General features: G+C 44.8%; 2 protein-coding genes and 1 pseudogene across 2 annotated transcripts; 1 reads left to right on the top strand and 2 right to left on the bottom strand.

Moving 5' to 3' along the window:
* The first annotated feature begins 281 nt into the window (after positions 1 to 281).
* On the top strand, positions 282 to 2,141 carry LOC129637716 (heterogeneous nuclear ribonucleoprotein C-like; annotated as a pseudogene).
* A 5,655-nt stretch (positions 2,142 to 7,796) lies between these two features.
* LOC129637906 (MAGE-like protein 2) lies at positions 7,797 to 18,433 on the bottom strand. Its single transcript, XM_055562223.1, has 2 exons — positions 16,166 to 18,433; positions 7,797 to 9,035 (listed from the first exon to the last, which is right to left on the bottom strand). The coding sequence occupies exon 1, from the start codon at positions 18,275 to 18,277 to the stop codon at positions 16,214 to 16,216; it is 2,064 nt and encodes a 687-aa protein (XP_055418198.1). The 5' UTR covers positions 18,278 to 18,433; the 3' UTR covers positions 7,797 to 9,035; positions 16,166 to 16,213.
* LOC129637634 (cytochrome c oxidase subunit 7A2, mitochondrial-like) lies at positions 13,600 to 13,914 on the bottom strand. The gene has a single exon (XM_055561862.1). The coding sequence runs from the start codon at positions 13,912 to 13,914 to the stop codon at positions 13,600 to 13,602; it is 315 nt and encodes a 104-aa protein (XP_055417837.1).
* Positions 18,434 to 18,642: the final 209 nt, after the last annotated feature.

Raw genomic sequence — 18,642 nt, 5'->3', positions numbered from 1 at the left:
AGACGGTGACTGTAGCCACGAAATTAAAAGACACTTGCTCCTTGGAAGTAAAGCTCTGATAAACCTAGACAGCGTATTAAAAAGCAGAGACACATTTTGTGAAGAGGTGAAGACTGAGCGATTGCGACCGCGTTGCCAACCTCCAGCAGCTATCGGCTTCTCCACGTAGAACTCGGGGGAAGGAGATTCAGAGTCGAATCTCTTCTCCCTTCCCCCTCCTGTGACTTTTTTCTTGATCTTCAGCTACATTTTTCGGCTTTGTAAGGCACCGTATCATCAAAGACAATGGCCAGCAATGTTATCAACAAGACGGATCCTTGCTCCATGAACTCTCATGTGTTCACTGGGAATCTTAATACCCTTGTGGTCAAGAAATCCGACGTGGAGGCAATATTCTCAGAATACAGCAAAATTGTGGGTTGCTCTGTTCATAGGGGCTTTGCCTTCGTTCAGTGTGTTAATGAGAGAAACGCCCGGGCTGCTGTGGCAGGAGAGGATGGCAGGATGATTGCTGGCCAGGTTTTAGATATTAATCTGGCTGCAGAGCCCAAAGTGAACCGAGGAAAAGCAGGTGTGAAATGATCTGCAGCGCAGATTAGGGGTCAGTTCCAGAACACCCTTCTCCGTCCCCTCCACTCAGCCCATCTTTTGACTTGGACTGTGACTTTCAACAGGATTATTACGACAGGATGTACAGTTACCCAGCATGTGTTCCTTCTCCTCCTCCTATTGCTCGGGCTGTAGCGCCCTCAGAACACCAGTAGATACCAGGAAACACCTCATAAAGGGGCAAACATGGCTTCAATTCTAAGAGCAGACAGTGGGGATTTCCCTCTAAGTCTGGAAAGTTGAAAGGAGATGACCTTCAGGCTATTAAGAAGGAGTTAACCCAGATAAAACAAAAAGTGGGTTCTTTACTGGAAAGCCTGGGAAAGAATTGAAAAGGAACGGAACAAGGAGTGGAGATGAAGAAGGGTAAGTCAGAAGAGGAACAGAGCGGCAGCTCCCTGAGCAAGATGAAACTAACAAAGATATAGTCTGAGCAGCGGGTGCAGATGGCTCTGCTGAGGAGGGGGACCTACTGGATGGTGACGACAGTGAAGATCAGGGGGATGACCAGCTGGAGTTGATCAAGGATGATGAAACAGAGAGGATAACAGAGACAGCGACCCTTAAGCACATAGCGGGGTTTAGAAATCTTGTCCCCATGATTTCTTTACCTAGGCACTTGTCTAAGATCAAAATTTTCACCAGATCCTCTCCCCTAGTATCTTCAGCACATGCTCACTGTTCTCCCCACCCTTGTCCTTCCCATGTTCATTAATTCATGTTGCCCATTTTCACTTCCTTTGACCCTCCTAGTAGTTACGTTTAGTCTTTACCCTGTAATTTTTGCTTTAATTTTGATAAGTCTTTAGGACTTAACAATAAAAAGGATGTATCAACTGTCTCCAAAATAATCTCTTGTTAGAGAGGGAGTACAGTTCTTTCCATTCATACAGTAGCTGCTTCGCTAACTACAAAGGCAGTCTCATTAGTTGAGTAGAACCTGAGAGCAGCTTTGAGTTAGAGGTATGTGTGTTATACCCCACATAAGAGTGCTGTGTGGGGCTGTTCAACACAAATGTAACAATGTATTTTTTGTGAATGAGAGTTGGCATGTTAAATGCATCCTCTAGAAAAATAACTAGTGTAATAGTCTTAAGGTTTGTTTTTTAAAGTTGATACTGTGGGTTCTTTTTGTGAACAGCCTGATGTTTGGGACCTTTTTTTTTTTTTCCCCTCAAAATAAACAAGTCCTTATTTAACCGGGAATTTGGAGGAAAAAAAAGCAGAGACATCACTTTGCCAACAAAGGTCCATATAGTGAAAGCTATGGTATTTCTAGTAATCATGTATGGATGTGAGAGTTGAACCATAAAGAAGGCTGATCACCAAAGAATTGATGCTTTTGAACTGTGGTGTTGGAGAAGACTCTTGAGAGTCCCTTGGACGGCAAGGCAATCAAACCAGTCAATCCTAAAGGAAATCATCCCTGAATATTGGAAGGACTGATGCTGAAGCTGAAGAACCAGTACTTTTGACTACCTGATGCAAAGAACTGATTCACTGGAAAAGATCCTGATGCTGGGAAAGATTGAAGGTGGGAGGAGAAGGGGCTGACAGAGGATGGTTGGATGGCATCACCGACTCAATGGACATATGTCTGAGCAAACTCAGGGAGATAGTGAAGGACAGGGAAGCCTGGTGTGCTGCAGTCCATGGGGTCGCAAAGAGTCCGACATGACTGAGAAACTGAACAACAATGAGGTGAACTTTTAATCCAATTGAAGACACCAACCATATATGAAACAATTGGAGGACAAAGAGGTAAAACAATATACAAAATTGTATTATAAACAGTCATACAGTTTCCATTTTTGCCTTTAATATTCTTTGGAAGATGTGGGCTCCATCCCTGGGCCAGGAAGATCTCCAACCCACTCCAGCATTTTTGCCTGGAAAATCCCATGGACAGAGATGCCTGGTAGGCTACAGTCCATGGGGTCGCAAAGAGTCAGACATGGCTGAAGCGACTTAGCACACAAGCACAAATCTATTAAGTCCTTTAAAGGAGACAACATGGTACTTGCTGTTGGGTTCTATAAAGTGCATACTTTACATCTGTGAGGCATTCTGGGAAGTTTCCCTAAGAAAGTAATTATTGAATCAAAATTTTAAAAATCACTAAGGGTGAAAGGGTCAACAGGCTATGTGGGGATAGCGCATTTAAACCAAGGAGAAAAGTGTGCAAGACCCCATGGCAAGAGTAGAATAGGGGATATGAGTTAGGATTTGAGTTTAACAGTCCAGGGTTAAGGTAATAGTCCTTTGGAGGAAGGTGGTGGTGGTTGAGAAGAGAATCCATTGAGAAAACAGTCAAAATTGGAATCTTGAAATAAATGAATGATTGGGAATCCTTTTGTAATGCAAATATGTTCCTTTCCCTTCTTAATATTCAAATATGTTAGCTTTTTGCAATGCAAGACACAAAGTACAAAAATCTAAGCTGAGTGAATGTTAAAGTTCAGAAGTAATGAAGTTTCAGAAGTAATAGCAGTTCATCATGATATAGGGCTTCCCTTGTGGCTCAGCTGGTAAAGAATCCACCTGCAATGCAGGAGACCTGGGTTCAATCCCTGGGTTGGGAAGATTCCCTGGAGAAGGGAAAGGCTACCCACTCCAGTATTCTGGCCTGGAGAATTCCATGGACAGTCCATGGGGTTGCAGAGTTGGACACGACTGAGCGACTTTCACTTTCACCATATATAATCTGATAATGGTACTGGAAAATCTTCTCCATACTGTTACTGAACTCAGGTTCACCTGCTCCTCACTCAGGCATCCGATACCAAGAGACAAGCGTCAGGTAAAAGGAAAGACAGCTTTATTGAGGAGGATGGCAATCCTGGGGAGAAGGCAGACCCATGAACCAAAAAATAATCCCAGAGTTTGCTCAAATCTATGTCCATTGAGTCAGTGATGCTACCTAATCGTTTCATCCTCTGCCACCCCCTTCTCCTTTTGCCTTCAATCTTTCCCAGTATCAGTCTTTTCCAATGAGTCAGCTCTTCACATCAGGTGGCCAAAGTATCGGAGCTTCAGCATCAGTCCTTCCAATGAATATTCAGGGTTGATTTCCTTTAGGATTAACTGGTTTGATGTCCTTGCAGTCCAAGGGACTCTCAAGAGTCTTTTCTAGCACTGCAATTCGAAAGCATCAGTTCCTCAGTGCTCAGGCTTCTTTATGGTCCAACTCTCACACCTGTACATGACTACTGGAAAAACCATAGCTTTGATTATACATAACTTTGTTAACAACTTTAGAGAAACTTTAAAAGGGAAGGGGGACAGAAAAAGGGAAGGTACTGAAAAAGATGCATAGTATCCTGCTAGTCACTTTTTAAAAACGCACAGACTTGTATAAAAATATATGCTGGGTTTTGCACAGACTCTGTGGATAGATGTTCCAGACACTAAAAACAATGATTGCTTCTGGGAAAGGGCCATTAAGGACTGGGGAGCAGGGGGGTGGGGTTCAAAAGCTGAAGGAAGATTTATTTTCACTGTACAGCTTTTAGTACTATTTCCCTTTTTCTTTGCTAACCATGTTCATGTATTTCATCCTTAAAAAAATTAAAATGTTCTGGTAATAAAGTAAAGAGATTCATTGTCCTTTCTGAGCTCAACTTCAAATCTCTGAGATAATGTATTTTTTAAGGAAACTACAACACAATGAAATAATTATACTGATTTGCTAGAAGGAGGACTCATACTCAGGGCGGTCAGATTTTAGTCCAGTCTCTGCCACTAACTAGGTATAGACAGATCACTTACGATTTTCATTTTTTTGTTTCGGGGCAGGGAATGGACTAAACAAACTTTGGAATTGTTAAAGTCAATGCTCAATCACTAGTGGCTGATTGGTCAATATATATTTATTAGGTCCAAATGTATTATTGCTTTTAAATATTTATTAGAATGGAAACCACAAAAATGTCCATGAATAGGAAACAAGTGAATTTATGATACATCTATTCAATGGAATACTGTGTTCATAAAAAAAAAAATAAGAAAGCTCTTTGACACCCAAAATGGAAAGATCTCCGCAATACATATTAAGTTTAAAAAAGCCTGTAAAGAAACATTAGAATGTATAAGCCTTTGCGTATATAAATGATATATATACAGTGAATCATTATATATTTATGCTTGAATGAAAGGATTTATAAGAAATCAGTAACATTTTTTAAATTCTGTATTTATTTCTGGATGCACTGTGTTCATGGATGCTGCACTGGCTTTCTCTAGTTGCAGTGCTCAGGCTTCTCGCTGCAGGGTTTCCTCTTGTTGCCGAGCTCTGAACCTGGAGAGCGAGGGCTTCAGGAGTTGTGGCACGGGCTTAGTTGCTCTGTGGCATGTGGGATCTTCCTGCACCAGGGATCGAACTTGTCTCCCCTGCACTGGCAGGCAGATTCTTAACCACTGGTCCACCTGGGAAGCCCCTAATAACATTTTTGATGTCTATCAGTAGCAATGTTCTGAAGGTTGAAGGGAGGCTTTAATATGTGCTATTTTATGCTTTTTGGATTTTGCAATATGGAATTACATTACCTAGTCAAAGATTTAAACTTTAAAAATTTGTTCATCCTATAAAACGTTTTATTTCTATGTCACTTTTTAAAAATTGAAGTATAGTTGATGTACGATATTATATGTTACAAGTGTACAATATAGTGGTACCTAATTAAGATTATACTCCATCTAGAGTTGTTATAAAATATTGGCTATATTCCCTGTGCTGTACAATATAGCCTTGTGGCTTACTTCATACATAATATTTTGTATCTCTTACTCCGCTACCCCTTGTCTTGCCTCTCCTCACTGGTAACCACTAGTTTGTTCTCTGTATCTGTGAGTCTTTCTTTTTTGTTATACTCACTACTTTGTTGTGGTTTTTTAGATTCTACATACAACTGATATCATACAGCATTTGTTTTTCTCTATCTGACTTATTTCACTTAGCATAATGCCCTCCAAGTCCATCCATGGTGTTCAAACTGCAAAATTTTATTCTTAATGGCTGAATAGTATAAAAATACTTCTTTTAAATTGAGGGTAAGATAAACCAGAAGAGTCTAGTGTTTTTTACTTTATTGTATATTGATTGATTGATTGATACATTTATGTTTTTAATATTTATTTTTCCTTCATGTCAAGGCCTGTGCGGAGTCCTGGCTGGGGGTGCAGCTCTGCTCTAGGTAGTCAGTCACTTGGGGACCTAGTGTTTGTAAAATACCAACCTATATTTACTAAGATGATTATAAAGTTGTTTCTATTTTTCTTTCAAGGTGACTATCTGCTGCTCAGCATTGGTGACGCTTGAGGTTCACTAATCACAATTCTTAAGAACCAACTCTATTTACCCAAGATAAAATCCAATCATACGAGTATTGATTAGCCTCTGCAAGATAAAAGGCTCTTCTGCAGGTTCCTGAAACGTGCATACGTACACACCCTCTGCCCTCCAAGAATGTCCTTTGCACTTACTTGGTCCCTTATTCTGCACTACATTAAAGCTGATTTTTCTCTGAATTCCTAACTATAGCTCTTCAATTCTTAAAACAAGTCTGCTGAGACTTCCCTGGTGGTCCAGTGGCTAAGGTTCCACACTCCCAATGCAGGGGGCCTGGGTTCGATACTTGGTCAAGGAACTAGATTCCACATGTTGCAACTAAGACCTGGTGCAGCCAAATAAACAAACAATCAATAAAATTAAAAACAGCAACAACAAAACAACTGTGCTTACCTGGTGCATTTTATATACAGCAGCTCAGCAGTTGCATATATTTATTAGTTAAAAATAAATCTATAAATATTAAATGGTTTATAAATTGCTGGTTTAATCCAATTATTCTTTTTGGATTGTGGTCAAATACACAGAAAGTTTTGGTGGTGCTAGTGGTAAAGAACCTGCCTGCTAATGCAGGAGACATAAGAGACACGGATTCTATCCCTGGGTCAGGAAGATCCCCTGGAGGAGGCCATGGCAGCCCACTCCAATATTCTTGCCTGGAGAATCCCATGGAAAGAGGAGCCTGGTGGGCTACAGTCCATGTGGTTGCAAAGAGCTGGATACAACTGAAGCTACTTAGCACGCAAGCATGCACACATAAAATTTACCATCTTAATCATTTTCCAATGTACAGTTCAGTAGTGTTAAGTACATCCACACTGTTGTACAATCGATCTCCATAACCCTTTTCATCTGAAATTCTATACCCATTAAATAACTCCCCATCCCCCCAACTATCCCCAGACTCTGGAAACCATCACTCTTCTTTCTGTCTCTGTGAGTTTGATTCTCTGACATGAGAAATCTTATAATACAGGTGGACTCACACAGCATATGTCTTGTTGTAACTGGCTTATTTCACTTAGCATAATATCCTGCCATTATTCTTTTTTCCAAGTATCTGCAATGCATATAGGCTTCCAGCTTGAGTTAATTTTTTAAAATTCTGAACACAGAAATACTGAAGCATGGGACAGAAAATGGGAAGAAATATAAAAAAAAAACTAACATTTTTGGAAGATTTTATAAAACATACCACACCACATACTTTTGCTTGTAATTGGAAATCTAAAAAAAGAAACTATCCCTATATTAAAGCATTCTTGCACAAATAATCCAATGATACAAAAGAAGAACATAAAAGGAGAACAGTCCCACATGAATTTTGATTATCATTAATCAGCTCAGTTCAGTCGCTCAGTCGTGTCTGACTCTTTGCGGCCCCATGAGCCGCAGCATGCCAGGCCTCCCTGTCCATCACCAACTCCCAGAGTTCACCCAAACCCATGTCCATTGAGTCGGTGATGCCATCTCATCCTGTCGTCCCCTTCTCCTCCTGCCCTCAATCTTTCCCAGCATCAGGGTCTTTTCAAATAAGTCAGCTCTTCACATCAGGTAGCCAAAGTATTGGAGTTTCAGCTTCAATGTCAGTCCTTCCAATGAAAATCCAGGACTGATCTCCTTTAGGATGGACTGGTTGGATCTCCTTGCAGTCCAAGGGACTCTCAAGAGTCTTCTCCAACACCACAGTTCAAAAGCATCAATTTTTCAGAGCTCAGTTTTCTTTATAGTCCAACTCTCACATCCATACATGACCACTGGAAAAACCATAGCCTTGACTAGACGGACCTTTGTTGGCAAAGTAATGTCTCTGCCTTTTAATATGCTGTCTAGGTTGGTCATAACTTTCCTTCCAAGGAGTAAGCGTCTTTTAATTTCATGGCTGCAATCACCATCTGCAGTGATTTTGGAGCCCCCAAAAAATAAAGTCTGACACTGTTTCCACTGTTTCCCCATCTATTTCCCATGAAGTGATGGGACCAGATGCCATGATATTAGTTTTCTGAATGTTGAGCTTTAAGCCAACTTTTTCACTCTCCACTTTCACTTTCATCAAGAGGCTCTTTAGTTCTTCTTCACTTTCTGACATAAGGGTGGTGTCATCTGCATATCTGAGGTTATTGATATTTCTCCCAGCAATCTTGATTCCAGCTTGTGCTTCCTCCAGCCCAGCGTTTCTCATGATGTACACTGCATATAAGTTAAATAAGCAGGGTGATAATATACAGCCTTGACATACTCCTTTTCCTATTTGGAACCAGTCTGTTGTTCCATGTCTGGTTCTAACTGTTGCTTCCTGACCTGCATACAGGTTTCTCAAGAGGCAGGTCAGGTGGTCTGGTATTCCCATCTCTTTCAGAATTTTCCACAGTTTATTGTGATCCACACAGTCAAAGGCTTTGGCATAGTCCATAAAGCAGAAATAGATGTTTTTCTGGAACTCTCTTGCTTTTTTGATGACCCAGTGGATGTTGGCAATTTGATCTCTGGTTCCTCTGCCTTTTCTAAAACCAGCTTGAACATCTGGAAGTTATCATTAATATATGCAATCAAATCAGCAGTTTTAAATCCTTGGGAAAAAGGGAAACTCCTGCTATTTAAAAAATGAACATACAAATTATAATACATTGATTGTACTAATCTTTCCGATAGCTTGATGAGGCCACATGGTATCCTTAAAAAAGAAGCCACATTTTTCAATGTCCATTTCTGTGGGATTTGTTCTTATATCTTTACCCAAAGTGTGTGATGTTATTTTCCACTTAGAATGCTGGAATGCTTCCACAAGAGAAATCTATTTTAAAAATCAACTTATTTTAAAACAAAGTTCATTTGGCTGTTCAACAAACTCTTCATTGGCACAGTTTATTATGACTTAAAATTCTGATAATGTCTTTATTATTTGAGGCTGGAATATTCTCCCCAACCCTGAAACGTATACTTGGCAGAGGCAGTCTAGTTACGTTTGCTGGTCTGAGATAGGTCAGGACTGCGGGTGGAGGTTTCCAAAATGAGGTTAAGGTAAGTATTTGTGCTTTTATAAACTTGGCGTTGAAATCTGAAGGAATACTGGTGGGTTCTGGAAAGAAAAAAGCAATTTTGAGATGAAAGTGGAACAAAAAAATTAAAGAGTTGTTGATTTTCATTCTCTCTGGAAGTAGAGCTTTAAATGGAGAACTAAGCCACAGACTGATCTGGGGTCTTACAGTTTGTTATGACTAACAGGCTTAAGAAAAAAGCTCATTAATAACTACTGCTTTCAGGAAAAGTGTATAGTATACACCTTATAACAAATTATACATTAATTATATATCAATTCCAGCTTCTCCATTTATATGACATTGAAAAAATTACATAACCTTCCAAAATCAAATCTCCTTTCCTTAAAGTAGAGATAAGAGTGGTGCCTGTCTGTGTTGTGACAAATGAGATAAAGCCTGTAAGTTACTTGGCACAGTGGGTAATGTATGATGCTGCTGCTAAGTCACTTCAGTCGTGTCCGACTCTGTGCGACCCCACAGACAGCAGCCCACCAGGCTCCCCCATCCCTGGGATTCTCCAGGCAAGAACACTGGAGTGGGTTGCCATTTCCTTCTCCAATGCATGAAAGTGAAAACTGAAAGTGAAGTCGCTCAAGTCGTGCCCGACCCTCAGTGACCCCATGGACTGTAGCCTACCAGGCTCCTCCATCCACGGGATTTTCCAGGCAGGAGTACTGGAGTGGGGTACCATTGCCTTCACACCCAATAAATGCTGATGCTAGCTACTATTATTAACAAATGCCCCGTGTGTGTGTGTGTTGCTTCCGAATTATACAAAATGGGAACACAAAGATGAATAAAACAATGGTGAATGAGATCCTCATGGTCTAGTGGAGAAGTGACTACTACTATATTTAAGAGGCAGTGAATCTGGGACTTCCCTGGGGGTCGAGAGGCTAAGACTCCACGTTCTCAAGTAGGGGGCCCAGAATCAATCCCTGGCCAGGGAACTAGATCTCACATGCCACAACTAGAGATCCCCTGCAGCCAAATAAATGTTGTGGTTTTTTTTTTTTAAGAAGAAAAAAAGAGGCAATGAGTCATCTGAGGATCAAATCAAGATTTTTCTTTAAGCATTTCATGAATTATAGCATAATTTTTATTATTATTATTCTAGATCAGGGTTTCTCAACCTCATACTGATGATGTGGGATAGTTCTGTGCTGCGAAAGGGCTGGCCTGAGGATGAGATGGCTGGATGGCATCACTGACTCGATGGACGTGAGTCTGGGTGAACTCCGGGAGGTGGTGATGGACAGGGAGGCCTGGCGTGCTGCGATTCATGGGGTCGCAAAGAGTCGGACACGACTGAGCGACTGAACTGAACTGAGCAGTTTAGGGTCTGGCAGCACCTCTGGCCTCCACTCACCAGCTGCCAACAGCACCTCTTCCCACTCTCCATATCTGCACTGCTGTGGGCTGCAGGCTGTGGCTGCGAGCCTCCAAGACCAAACCCAGGCTTCAGTTTCTACTCCTGCTCTCCCCAGAGCTCCCAGGGCCTGCCTGTCTGGCCAGCGGTCTGCTCAGGGCCTGAACGTTACCACCTGAACATTCTAAACTCCACTGTCAGCAGATGGCAGGCATCCAATGGTGGAATCGCAATCGGGGAGTCAGGGACTGGGCAGACCAGCTCTCCTCCAGCCAGCAGATGACCAGGACATGGGCCAGCTTCTCCGAGAGGAGAGAATGGCACCCTGGGACCTGGGTGTCACTGGCACAGAGTGAAGTACAGCATTTTGCCTGTGAACCTGACTGGCCAGGCCAGTCTCCCTCTGCCTTAGGCCAGCTGCTCTTGGTCAGGTGGATGATTCCAGCTGAGGCAACTGGAGTCAAAGCAGCTGTACAACCCACCGCCCAGTGAGTGGGAATGGGGGTGGGGGTGGGCAGGAGCAGTTACTCTCTTGTTGTATAAGCAGCCACGTAGTATCCCAGATTTTCCCTTTTGACCCACCGAGCCTAAAATATTTATCATCTGGGCTTTTATAGAAAAAAATATTGCCAGCCTCCATTTTATTTTATTTATTTATTTTTCACTGCATGGCATGTGGGACCTCAGTTCCCTGACCAGGGATCAAACCTGGGCCCCCTGCATTGTAAGCGTGGAGCCTTAACCACTGGCCCACCAGGGAAGTCTCAGCTCCGTGTTAGATAAGCACTCATCCTACTGTCAATACAGAGAAATGTATCAAAATGGTGTCATGCTACCTGATGGTATCATGAGACAGGAAGACAAGAACATAGCCATTTTGGAAAAGGACCAGGAAGGGCCTGGAGAAAAACAGGCCTTGTGAGCTAAGAACAAAGGCCCCAGGGGTCTGGGGCCCAGAGACAAAAAACAGGGGCCGCAGGGAACGAAAGATTAACTTTATCTCTGTTACACTAAGGAGTATACCTAGTTGCCACAAGACAAGAAGCTCAACTATAAATTGTAACCTTATCTGTTCCTGTGCTTTCTTACAGAAAATTCTCATGCATTTCTTTCCCCTCACAGAAGCACTCCCTATTTCTGATAGCCATCACGGAGCCACCTGCTGATAATCAAAGAAGGTTGACAATTTCCGGAAGTCTTCAGTGCTCTATCAGACAAACCCTCCCTTTTGTCCTAAAAGCAACTCACCCTTTCTACTCCAGCAGCTGAAAGTTTTGTTTTGTAGTTGTGTTTTTTCGTTGCCACTTTTTCCTTTGTGCACAAGCTATCTCTTTTAATAAAAAGCTTTTCTTGGGACTTCCCTGGTGGTACAGTGGATAAGAATCCACCCGCCAATGCAAGGGACATAGGTTCGATCCCCAGTCCAGGAAGATTCCACATGACGTGGAGCAACTAAGCCCATGAGCCACAATTGCTGAAGCCCCCACACCCAAGAGCCTGTGCTCTGCAACGAGAGAAGCCACTGCAATAAGAAACCTGTGCACAGCTAGAGAGTGACCCCCACTTGCTGCAGCTAGAGAAAGCCTGCACGAAGCAACGAAGACCCAGCACAGCCAAAATATAAATACATACAAAAATAAGTAAATAAATTATATATATATATATATAAAAGCTTTTGTTGCCTAAGCTTTCCTTTCCTTGGGGAAACGATACTCATTTCTATGGTAGTACTGTCCAAGAAGCTAGAAAGGGCCTGGCAACAATCTTTGTAGCCAAAGTGTTATGCCCAAGTAAATAAACACCTGATGAATACCCATGGAGCCTACACTCTAGTTAGAAACTGTTGCTAACATCAAAGAGGGCTGTTTTCAGCTTAGAACTAACCGGGAGAGAATTCAGCAATTATTTGCTAATTATTGGCCTACTGCCATTACTTTATAACAGAGCACACAGGTAGAATTATGAACGCAATTACCCTTCTTAAAAAGCCAGCAAGGGGACTTCCTGGTGGTACGGTGGATAAGAATCCACCTGCCAATGCAGGAGAAACTGGTTCAATCCCTGGTGCAGGAAGATCCCACAAGCCACGGAGCAACCAAAGCCCTTGCGCCTACAGCCTGCGTTCTGCAACAAGACAAGCCACTGCAATGAGAAGCCTGTGTGCTGCAATGAAGAGTAGCTCCTGCTTGCTGCAACAAGAGAAAGCCTGTGTAGGGCAACAAAGACCCAGAACAACCAAAAATAAATAAGCAATTTTTTAAAAAGAAGGCCTGCAAAGATTTCTCACTTTCTCATCCCCCAACTTTGGAGTCCCAGGCACTCTTTTTCATGGTAAAGACTGCTTTATTGGTGGCGGTTCAGTTCAGTTCAGTTCAGTCGCTCAGTCATGTCCGACTCTTTGCGACCCCATGAATCGCAGCACGCCAGGCCTCCCTGTCCATCACCAACTCCCGGAGTTCACCCAGACTCACGTCCATCGAGTCAGTGATGCCATCCAGCCATCTCATCCGCTGTCGTCCCCTTCTCCTCCTGCCCCCAATCCCTCCCAGCATCAGAGTCTTTTCCAATGAGTCAACTCTTCGCATGAGGTGACCAAAGTACTGGAGTTTCAGCTTTAGCATCATTCCTTCCAAAGAACACCCAGGACTGATCTCCTTTAGAATGGACTGGTTGGATCTCCTTGCAGTCCAAGGGACTCTTGAGTCTTCTCCAACACCACAGTTCAAAAGCATCAATTCTTCGGTGCTCAGCCTTCTTCACAGTCCAACTCTCACATCCATACATGACCACAGGAAAAACCATAGCCTTGACTAGATGAACCTTTGTTGGCAAAGTAATATCTCTGCTTTTGAATATGCTATCTAGGTTGGTCATAACTTTCCTTCCAAGGAGTAAGCATCTTTTAATTTCATGGCTGCAGTCACCATCTGCAGTGATTTTGGAGCCCAAAAAAATAAAGTCTGACACTGTTTCCACTGTTTCCCCATCTATTTCCCATGAAGTGATGGGACCAGATGCCATGATATTAGTTTTCTGAATGTTGAGCTTTAAGCCAACTTTTTCACTCTCCACTTTCACTTTCATCAAGAGGTTTTTTAGTTCCTCTTCACTTTCTGACATAAGGGTGGTGTCATCTGCATATCTGAGGTTATTGGTATTTCTCCCGGCAATCTGGTGGCGGTTAGTACAAGTCAATAAATATTGATCCCCGCAAAACTCAGTTATTTATCAGATTACTGGTTCACAGTGAGCTGAATGGAGTTGAGCCAAGTGACTGCTGGGAGGATAAACTGAAGCCAATCCTGCCTCTTGGGAAATGAAGTCATAGTCAGTTGACATATGGCATATGCCATTCCATCAACTCTAAGAATCATGGTGGCTCTATACAGGAGGGCATCAGCTATCCCACCTTTCAGATGCACTGGAATGCCATTACCTTCCTGAAAAAGCTTTTGTTTCCCTGGAAGCTTATGCTCAAACTGCCTGTGTGAAGCAGTACTCCTGGTCCTCTGGGTAATCCGACAAAGAGCCAGCAGATACTGCAGCATCTTGGCTCAGTTACTGCCCACTAATCTTGACAACTGACCACCAGGAACGAAAAGCCCCAAGCACTCTTGACTACAGCCTCAGATTATCCTTTCCCAAGTGTGTCCCCAGCAGGTCACGGACTGTTAAACCTCTGAGCCTTTCTGTTGGTTTTTCCCCATGCATGGAATGTTCTTTCCATCTTCTTAATCCAATGGATACCTCTGGGTCTTTGTTGCTACACACAGGCTTGAGATAAAAAATCCCTCACCCAGCACACACCTGTATTCTGGAAGACCGAGTAGACTTGTGTTACAGCACTTGCTGTGTGTGTGTGCTCAGTCACTCAGTCATGTCTGACTCTTTGCAACCCCATAGACTGTAGCCCGCCAGCTCCTCTGTCCATGGGGTTTTCCAGGCAAGAATACTGAGTGGGTGGCTGTTTCCTCCTCCAGCAGCTCTTTACTGTGTAATTATTTCTAGATCTGCCTCCCTTGATAAACAGTGAATGCCTGGAGAACAGGGGCACCTTATCTCTGAATCTCTAACACCTAATGGAATGCCTGGCACTTGATAGAAATTCAACAAATGCCATGCCAATGAATTAATTATTTGAAAGGCACTGCATGGCAGTTCCTGTCAAAAATAAGGGGTAGACACAAGGCTACCCCTTCTTCTTCCTTGTCTAAAGTGTTCTTCTCTTTAGAGAACATGGTCTCTAAGCTTTCTGATGGCAAGGTCTGCAACCTTTGTGTTTATTTGTGGTCACCATTATTCTTGGCACTTAGTAAATGCTCCTTCAAGAATTATATGGAGAATTATTTCAATCATATGAATTAATGGGAAAATGATCTTTTTCAATAACACTAAATCCTTAACTTATGGAATTATTACAATTTGTTACTATTTTGCTCTTTAAAAAAAAGAAACCTAAATCACTGAATGTGTTTCATTTTAGAATCCACGAGTCCAAATTGTACAAAAATCAAACAAGCTAAAATGCTTTGCCCCTATGATTATCTATAGAATATGTGTGTGTGTGTGTGTGTGTGTGTGTATACCTAGAAACTGTTACACATTCTGTTAAAGGTGAATTGGAGAAAACTGTAAGGAAATTAAGGGTTTGACTTCCACCTAATAGCTGTATTTCACGTCAGAGATGAAACCAGTCAATATGAACACCTTCTTGAATATGTTGGTAGCATGTGAACAGGAGCATTAACATCATCTCAAGGTATTGCTCTGCTCCATGCTCTTCCTCCTTGCCCCCCAAGGAATTTATCAAATGGGGTCAGAGACAAAGACCAGTATACTGACACACAGCACTTAAACCATTGAGAAGCAGTGTTTTAAGGGTCACCAATTTTGACCTTCACATGATCTCTTCTATTGTTCTAACTGACAGGGGATCAGTTGGGAGTTAAATGAACCTCCTCCTCAGCTGTCTTAACCATAACATTCATCTCCTAGGTCAGCATAAACGGTCTTGTGATTCAGTACACATAACCACATGTGTACTATGGTACATAAGCATATATGATTTAATGCAAATAACAAAATGTTTTCCAAATCTCAGAATCTTTCCAAGTTTCAGGCCATGATTAATTTTAACCTTTATGTTGACGCATGTAAAATAATTTTACTTAAGTAAATGGATTTCAAAAAGCAACCATCACTACCATAAACAGAGAAACTGTTACAATACTGGGCATAGATAGAAGTTATCCACTAAAATAACTTTGTTAATATGAATGGTATTAAGTCCTAGCTGGGTGCAGGTGTTGCCTACCAAAGCATTACAGAGGTGTTAGAGATCAGTAACCCCAAACTAAGGACATTCTCCTTCATATAATCAAAAAGATTGAAAAAGAACTGAAAAGACCTTTCCCACAGGAAGGCTCACTGCTATTTGTGCTGTGTCTTGTACCACCTAAACTCATCTTGTTTCAGAAACATTGTAGAATCTCCCTACCTTCACACCCCCGAAGCCTTAGAACTCCTGAGTGAAGGTAATTAACACCCTTCGGCTGGTAGAGCCATAAAGCCTTAACAACAACTCATCCACTCAGAGCACTAGGTTTCAAAAACCTAGTGCCACCAGGGAAGTCCTATTCAAAAACCTACCTAAGTTCAAATAATCGAATCGCTGAAGGAACAGGTCAGTTCACCTCCAGTAACTTTGTGTGTCTGAACAGAGGAGGTTGAGGAAACCACCAGGACATGGACCTGGAAACAATTAAGGAATACTGAAGGTATTCCTCCTAAATCACTTACTTGGTGGAGGCCTGAGGGCCACTCAGAGGGCTGGGGTCTGCTTCTGTCCTAGATGGAGTGACTCTTCTTCTCTCGGTCCAGGGTGGGGGTCCTCCCAGAGGGCACTGACTGCTGGGCTTGAGCAGCTGGAGCTGGAGACTGAGGAGGCAGGGCTGCAGCATCAGGATGGTTCTGACTTAGCTCCTGGTCCACTGGTGGCGGGGTCTCAAGATCAACTGGCTCTGTGTGAAACTCCCGGGCAGATGGAGGCTGGCTTGGTCTAATTTCCTGGACTAAAGAGCTGCTCTGGGAGACCTGCTGGGTGTGATACGTGGCCTGAAGGTCCAGAATAGCCTGGACCACCTGAAGGTCCACAGGCTGGGTCTGCAAAGACTCGGTGGGCAGAACCTGGAGCAGAGAGATGGTGGCCAGACTCTGGGCCTGGGAGGCCTGAAGAGGTGGTGGTCCAGTTTGACAGACCTCCAAAAGATTCTGAAGCTGCTGCTGAGAGGCCACAGGCACCAGGGAGTGGCCCTCAGAGGCCACAGGCACTGGGAGCTGGCTCTGAGAGGCCCTGGGCACCAGGGGCTGGCCCTGAGAGGTCACAGGTACCAGGGGGTGGCCCTCAGAGGCCACAGGCACTGGGAGCTGGCTTTGAGAGGCCACAGGCACCAGAGCGTGGCTCTGAGAGGCTCTAGGCACCAGGGGGTGGCCCTCAGAGGCCACAGGCACCGGAAGCTGGCTCTGAGAGGTCCTAAGCACCAGGGGGTAGCTCTGAGAGATCCTAGGCTCCAGGGGGTGGCTCTGAGAGGTCCTAGGCACCAGGGGGTGGCTCTGAGAGGTTCTAGGCACCAGAGCCTGACCCTTAGCGGCCACAGGTACCAGGGGTTGGCCCTCAGAGGCCACAGACACTGGGAGCTGGACTTGAGAGGTCACAGGCACCGGGGGGTGGCTCTCAGAGGTCACAGGCACCAGGGGGTGGCTCTCAGAGACCACAGGCACGAGAGGGTGGCCCTCAGAGGCCACAGGCACCGGGAGCTGGCTCTGAGAGGTCCTAGGCATCAGGGGGTGGCTCTGAGAGGTAAGGATGGTCAGAGGCTGACTTGCAAAGGACAAGGAGACAACAGGCAGGCTCTTAGAGGCAAAGACCACCTGAGGCTGAGTAGTAGAAGTCAGGGGGACAGCAGGCTGTCTTGCAGAAGCAAGAGTGACTGCAGGGGCCTGGCTTGTAGAGGAAACTACAGACTGGCTTTTAGAAGTCAGGAGACGTGGAGGCTGGCTAGTAGAGGCCAAAGGGGCTGCAAGCTGGCTCACAGAGACAAGAGTCACTGCAAGGGGCTGGCTCGTAGAGGCCAAGTCTACTACAGGCTGGCTCTTCGAAGTCAGAATAGGGGCAGTTTGGCTCATAGAGGCCAAGGAGACTACGGGCAGGCTCTTAGAAGCCAGGATGACTGGAGTTGGAGCCTGCTCCAGAGGAGATGGCGTGAATGGCTGCACCAGATTGGTCGATGGTCCCTTAACGAACTTTGGGAGACTAGCCTCACGGCCCAGGTCACCAGCATCGGGCACCTGGGAGCCAGCTTCCTTTAAAATTTTGACAGCTTCGGGTTTGGGGAGATCCTTGCTGCCAAAGTCCTGAGCCTCGCCCTTCTCCGCGGCCCCTTCTGCCCGGTCTTTGTCTTGGTCTAGCTGGCTTTCGACCTGGCCCGTGACGGTCATATCCAGAGATGTCTGCCCTTCCAGGAACCTCTGGCGTTGTCGCCGCCGCCGCTGCATCCGCATAAAGGTGTTGGAAACGCTGCCTATGGTGAAAGTGAAGCGGTTGCTGATGGTCTGGCTCAGGACTTCCAGCGTGTAGGCGGAGGGCAGGCGGTAGGGGCTGTTGAAGGCCTCTTCAGAAGACAGTTCGATGTTACCGCTGTACCAGAAAGCCCACCAGAGGAGGCTGAGGAAGACGATGCTGGCACCCAGGTAGAGGAACATGTCATAGTAGAGTACACGGGTGAAGACCCCGGTGAACAGCATGGCCGCGCCCACCGTGTCGAAGGTGATGCCCAGCCAAAAGAAATGCTTGCAGCGGCCCAGGCACGACCGCTTCTCGATCTTGGCGACGTGGTTAACCGAAACCTCCATGAGCCCCGACTGTCGCCGCCGCCGCCGGGTCCGCAGAAGCTACCAGGCAAGCGGCGTCGCCACAGGCCGGCAGGGGCCGCTGGGTCGCCACGGCGACGCGTTGGGGGCGCGCCAAGAAGGAGGCAGGACGAGCGTTCGGGAAAGCTCGGCCGCCGCCCACTTGCGCGGAGGGGGGCGGGGGGTGGGGGGAGGTGTCGCCCCAGAGCCGGGCGCATGCGCAGTTTGCCCCAAGGCGGTCTGCCCCAAGGCGGTGCCCCGCCCCCCACCCGGGCCGCCTTCCCCACGCGCGCAGTGTTTCCTCGGCGTGCTCCAGTCGCGTGTGCGTGTGCGGCCTGGGACCTTCGGAGAGCCAAGCGTTCACCTCA

The sequence above is a fragment of the Bubalus kerabau genome, chromosome 23 (assembly GCF_029407905.1).
Source record: "Bubalus kerabau isolate K-KA32 ecotype Philippines breed swamp buffalo chromosome 23, PCC_UOA_SB_1v2, whole genome shotgun sequence".
Classification (NCBI taxonomy): domain Eukaryota; kingdom Metazoa; phylum Chordata; class Mammalia; order Artiodactyla; family Bovidae; genus Bubalus; species Bubalus kerabau.
Note: the sequence above shows the minus strand (reverse complement) of the source record. Positions and strands in the feature narration are given on the sequence as shown.

Excerpts from the sequence above, each read along its gene's own strand:
- LOC129637634 (XM_055561862.1), bottom strand. The coding sequence starts at position 13,914 with ATGCTGCAGTATCTGCTGGCTCTTTGTCGGATTACCCAGAGGACCAGG.
- LOC129637906 (XM_055562223.1), bottom strand. The coding sequence starts at position 18,277 with ATGGAGGTTTCGGTTAACCACGTCGCCAAGATCGAGAAGCGGTCGTGC.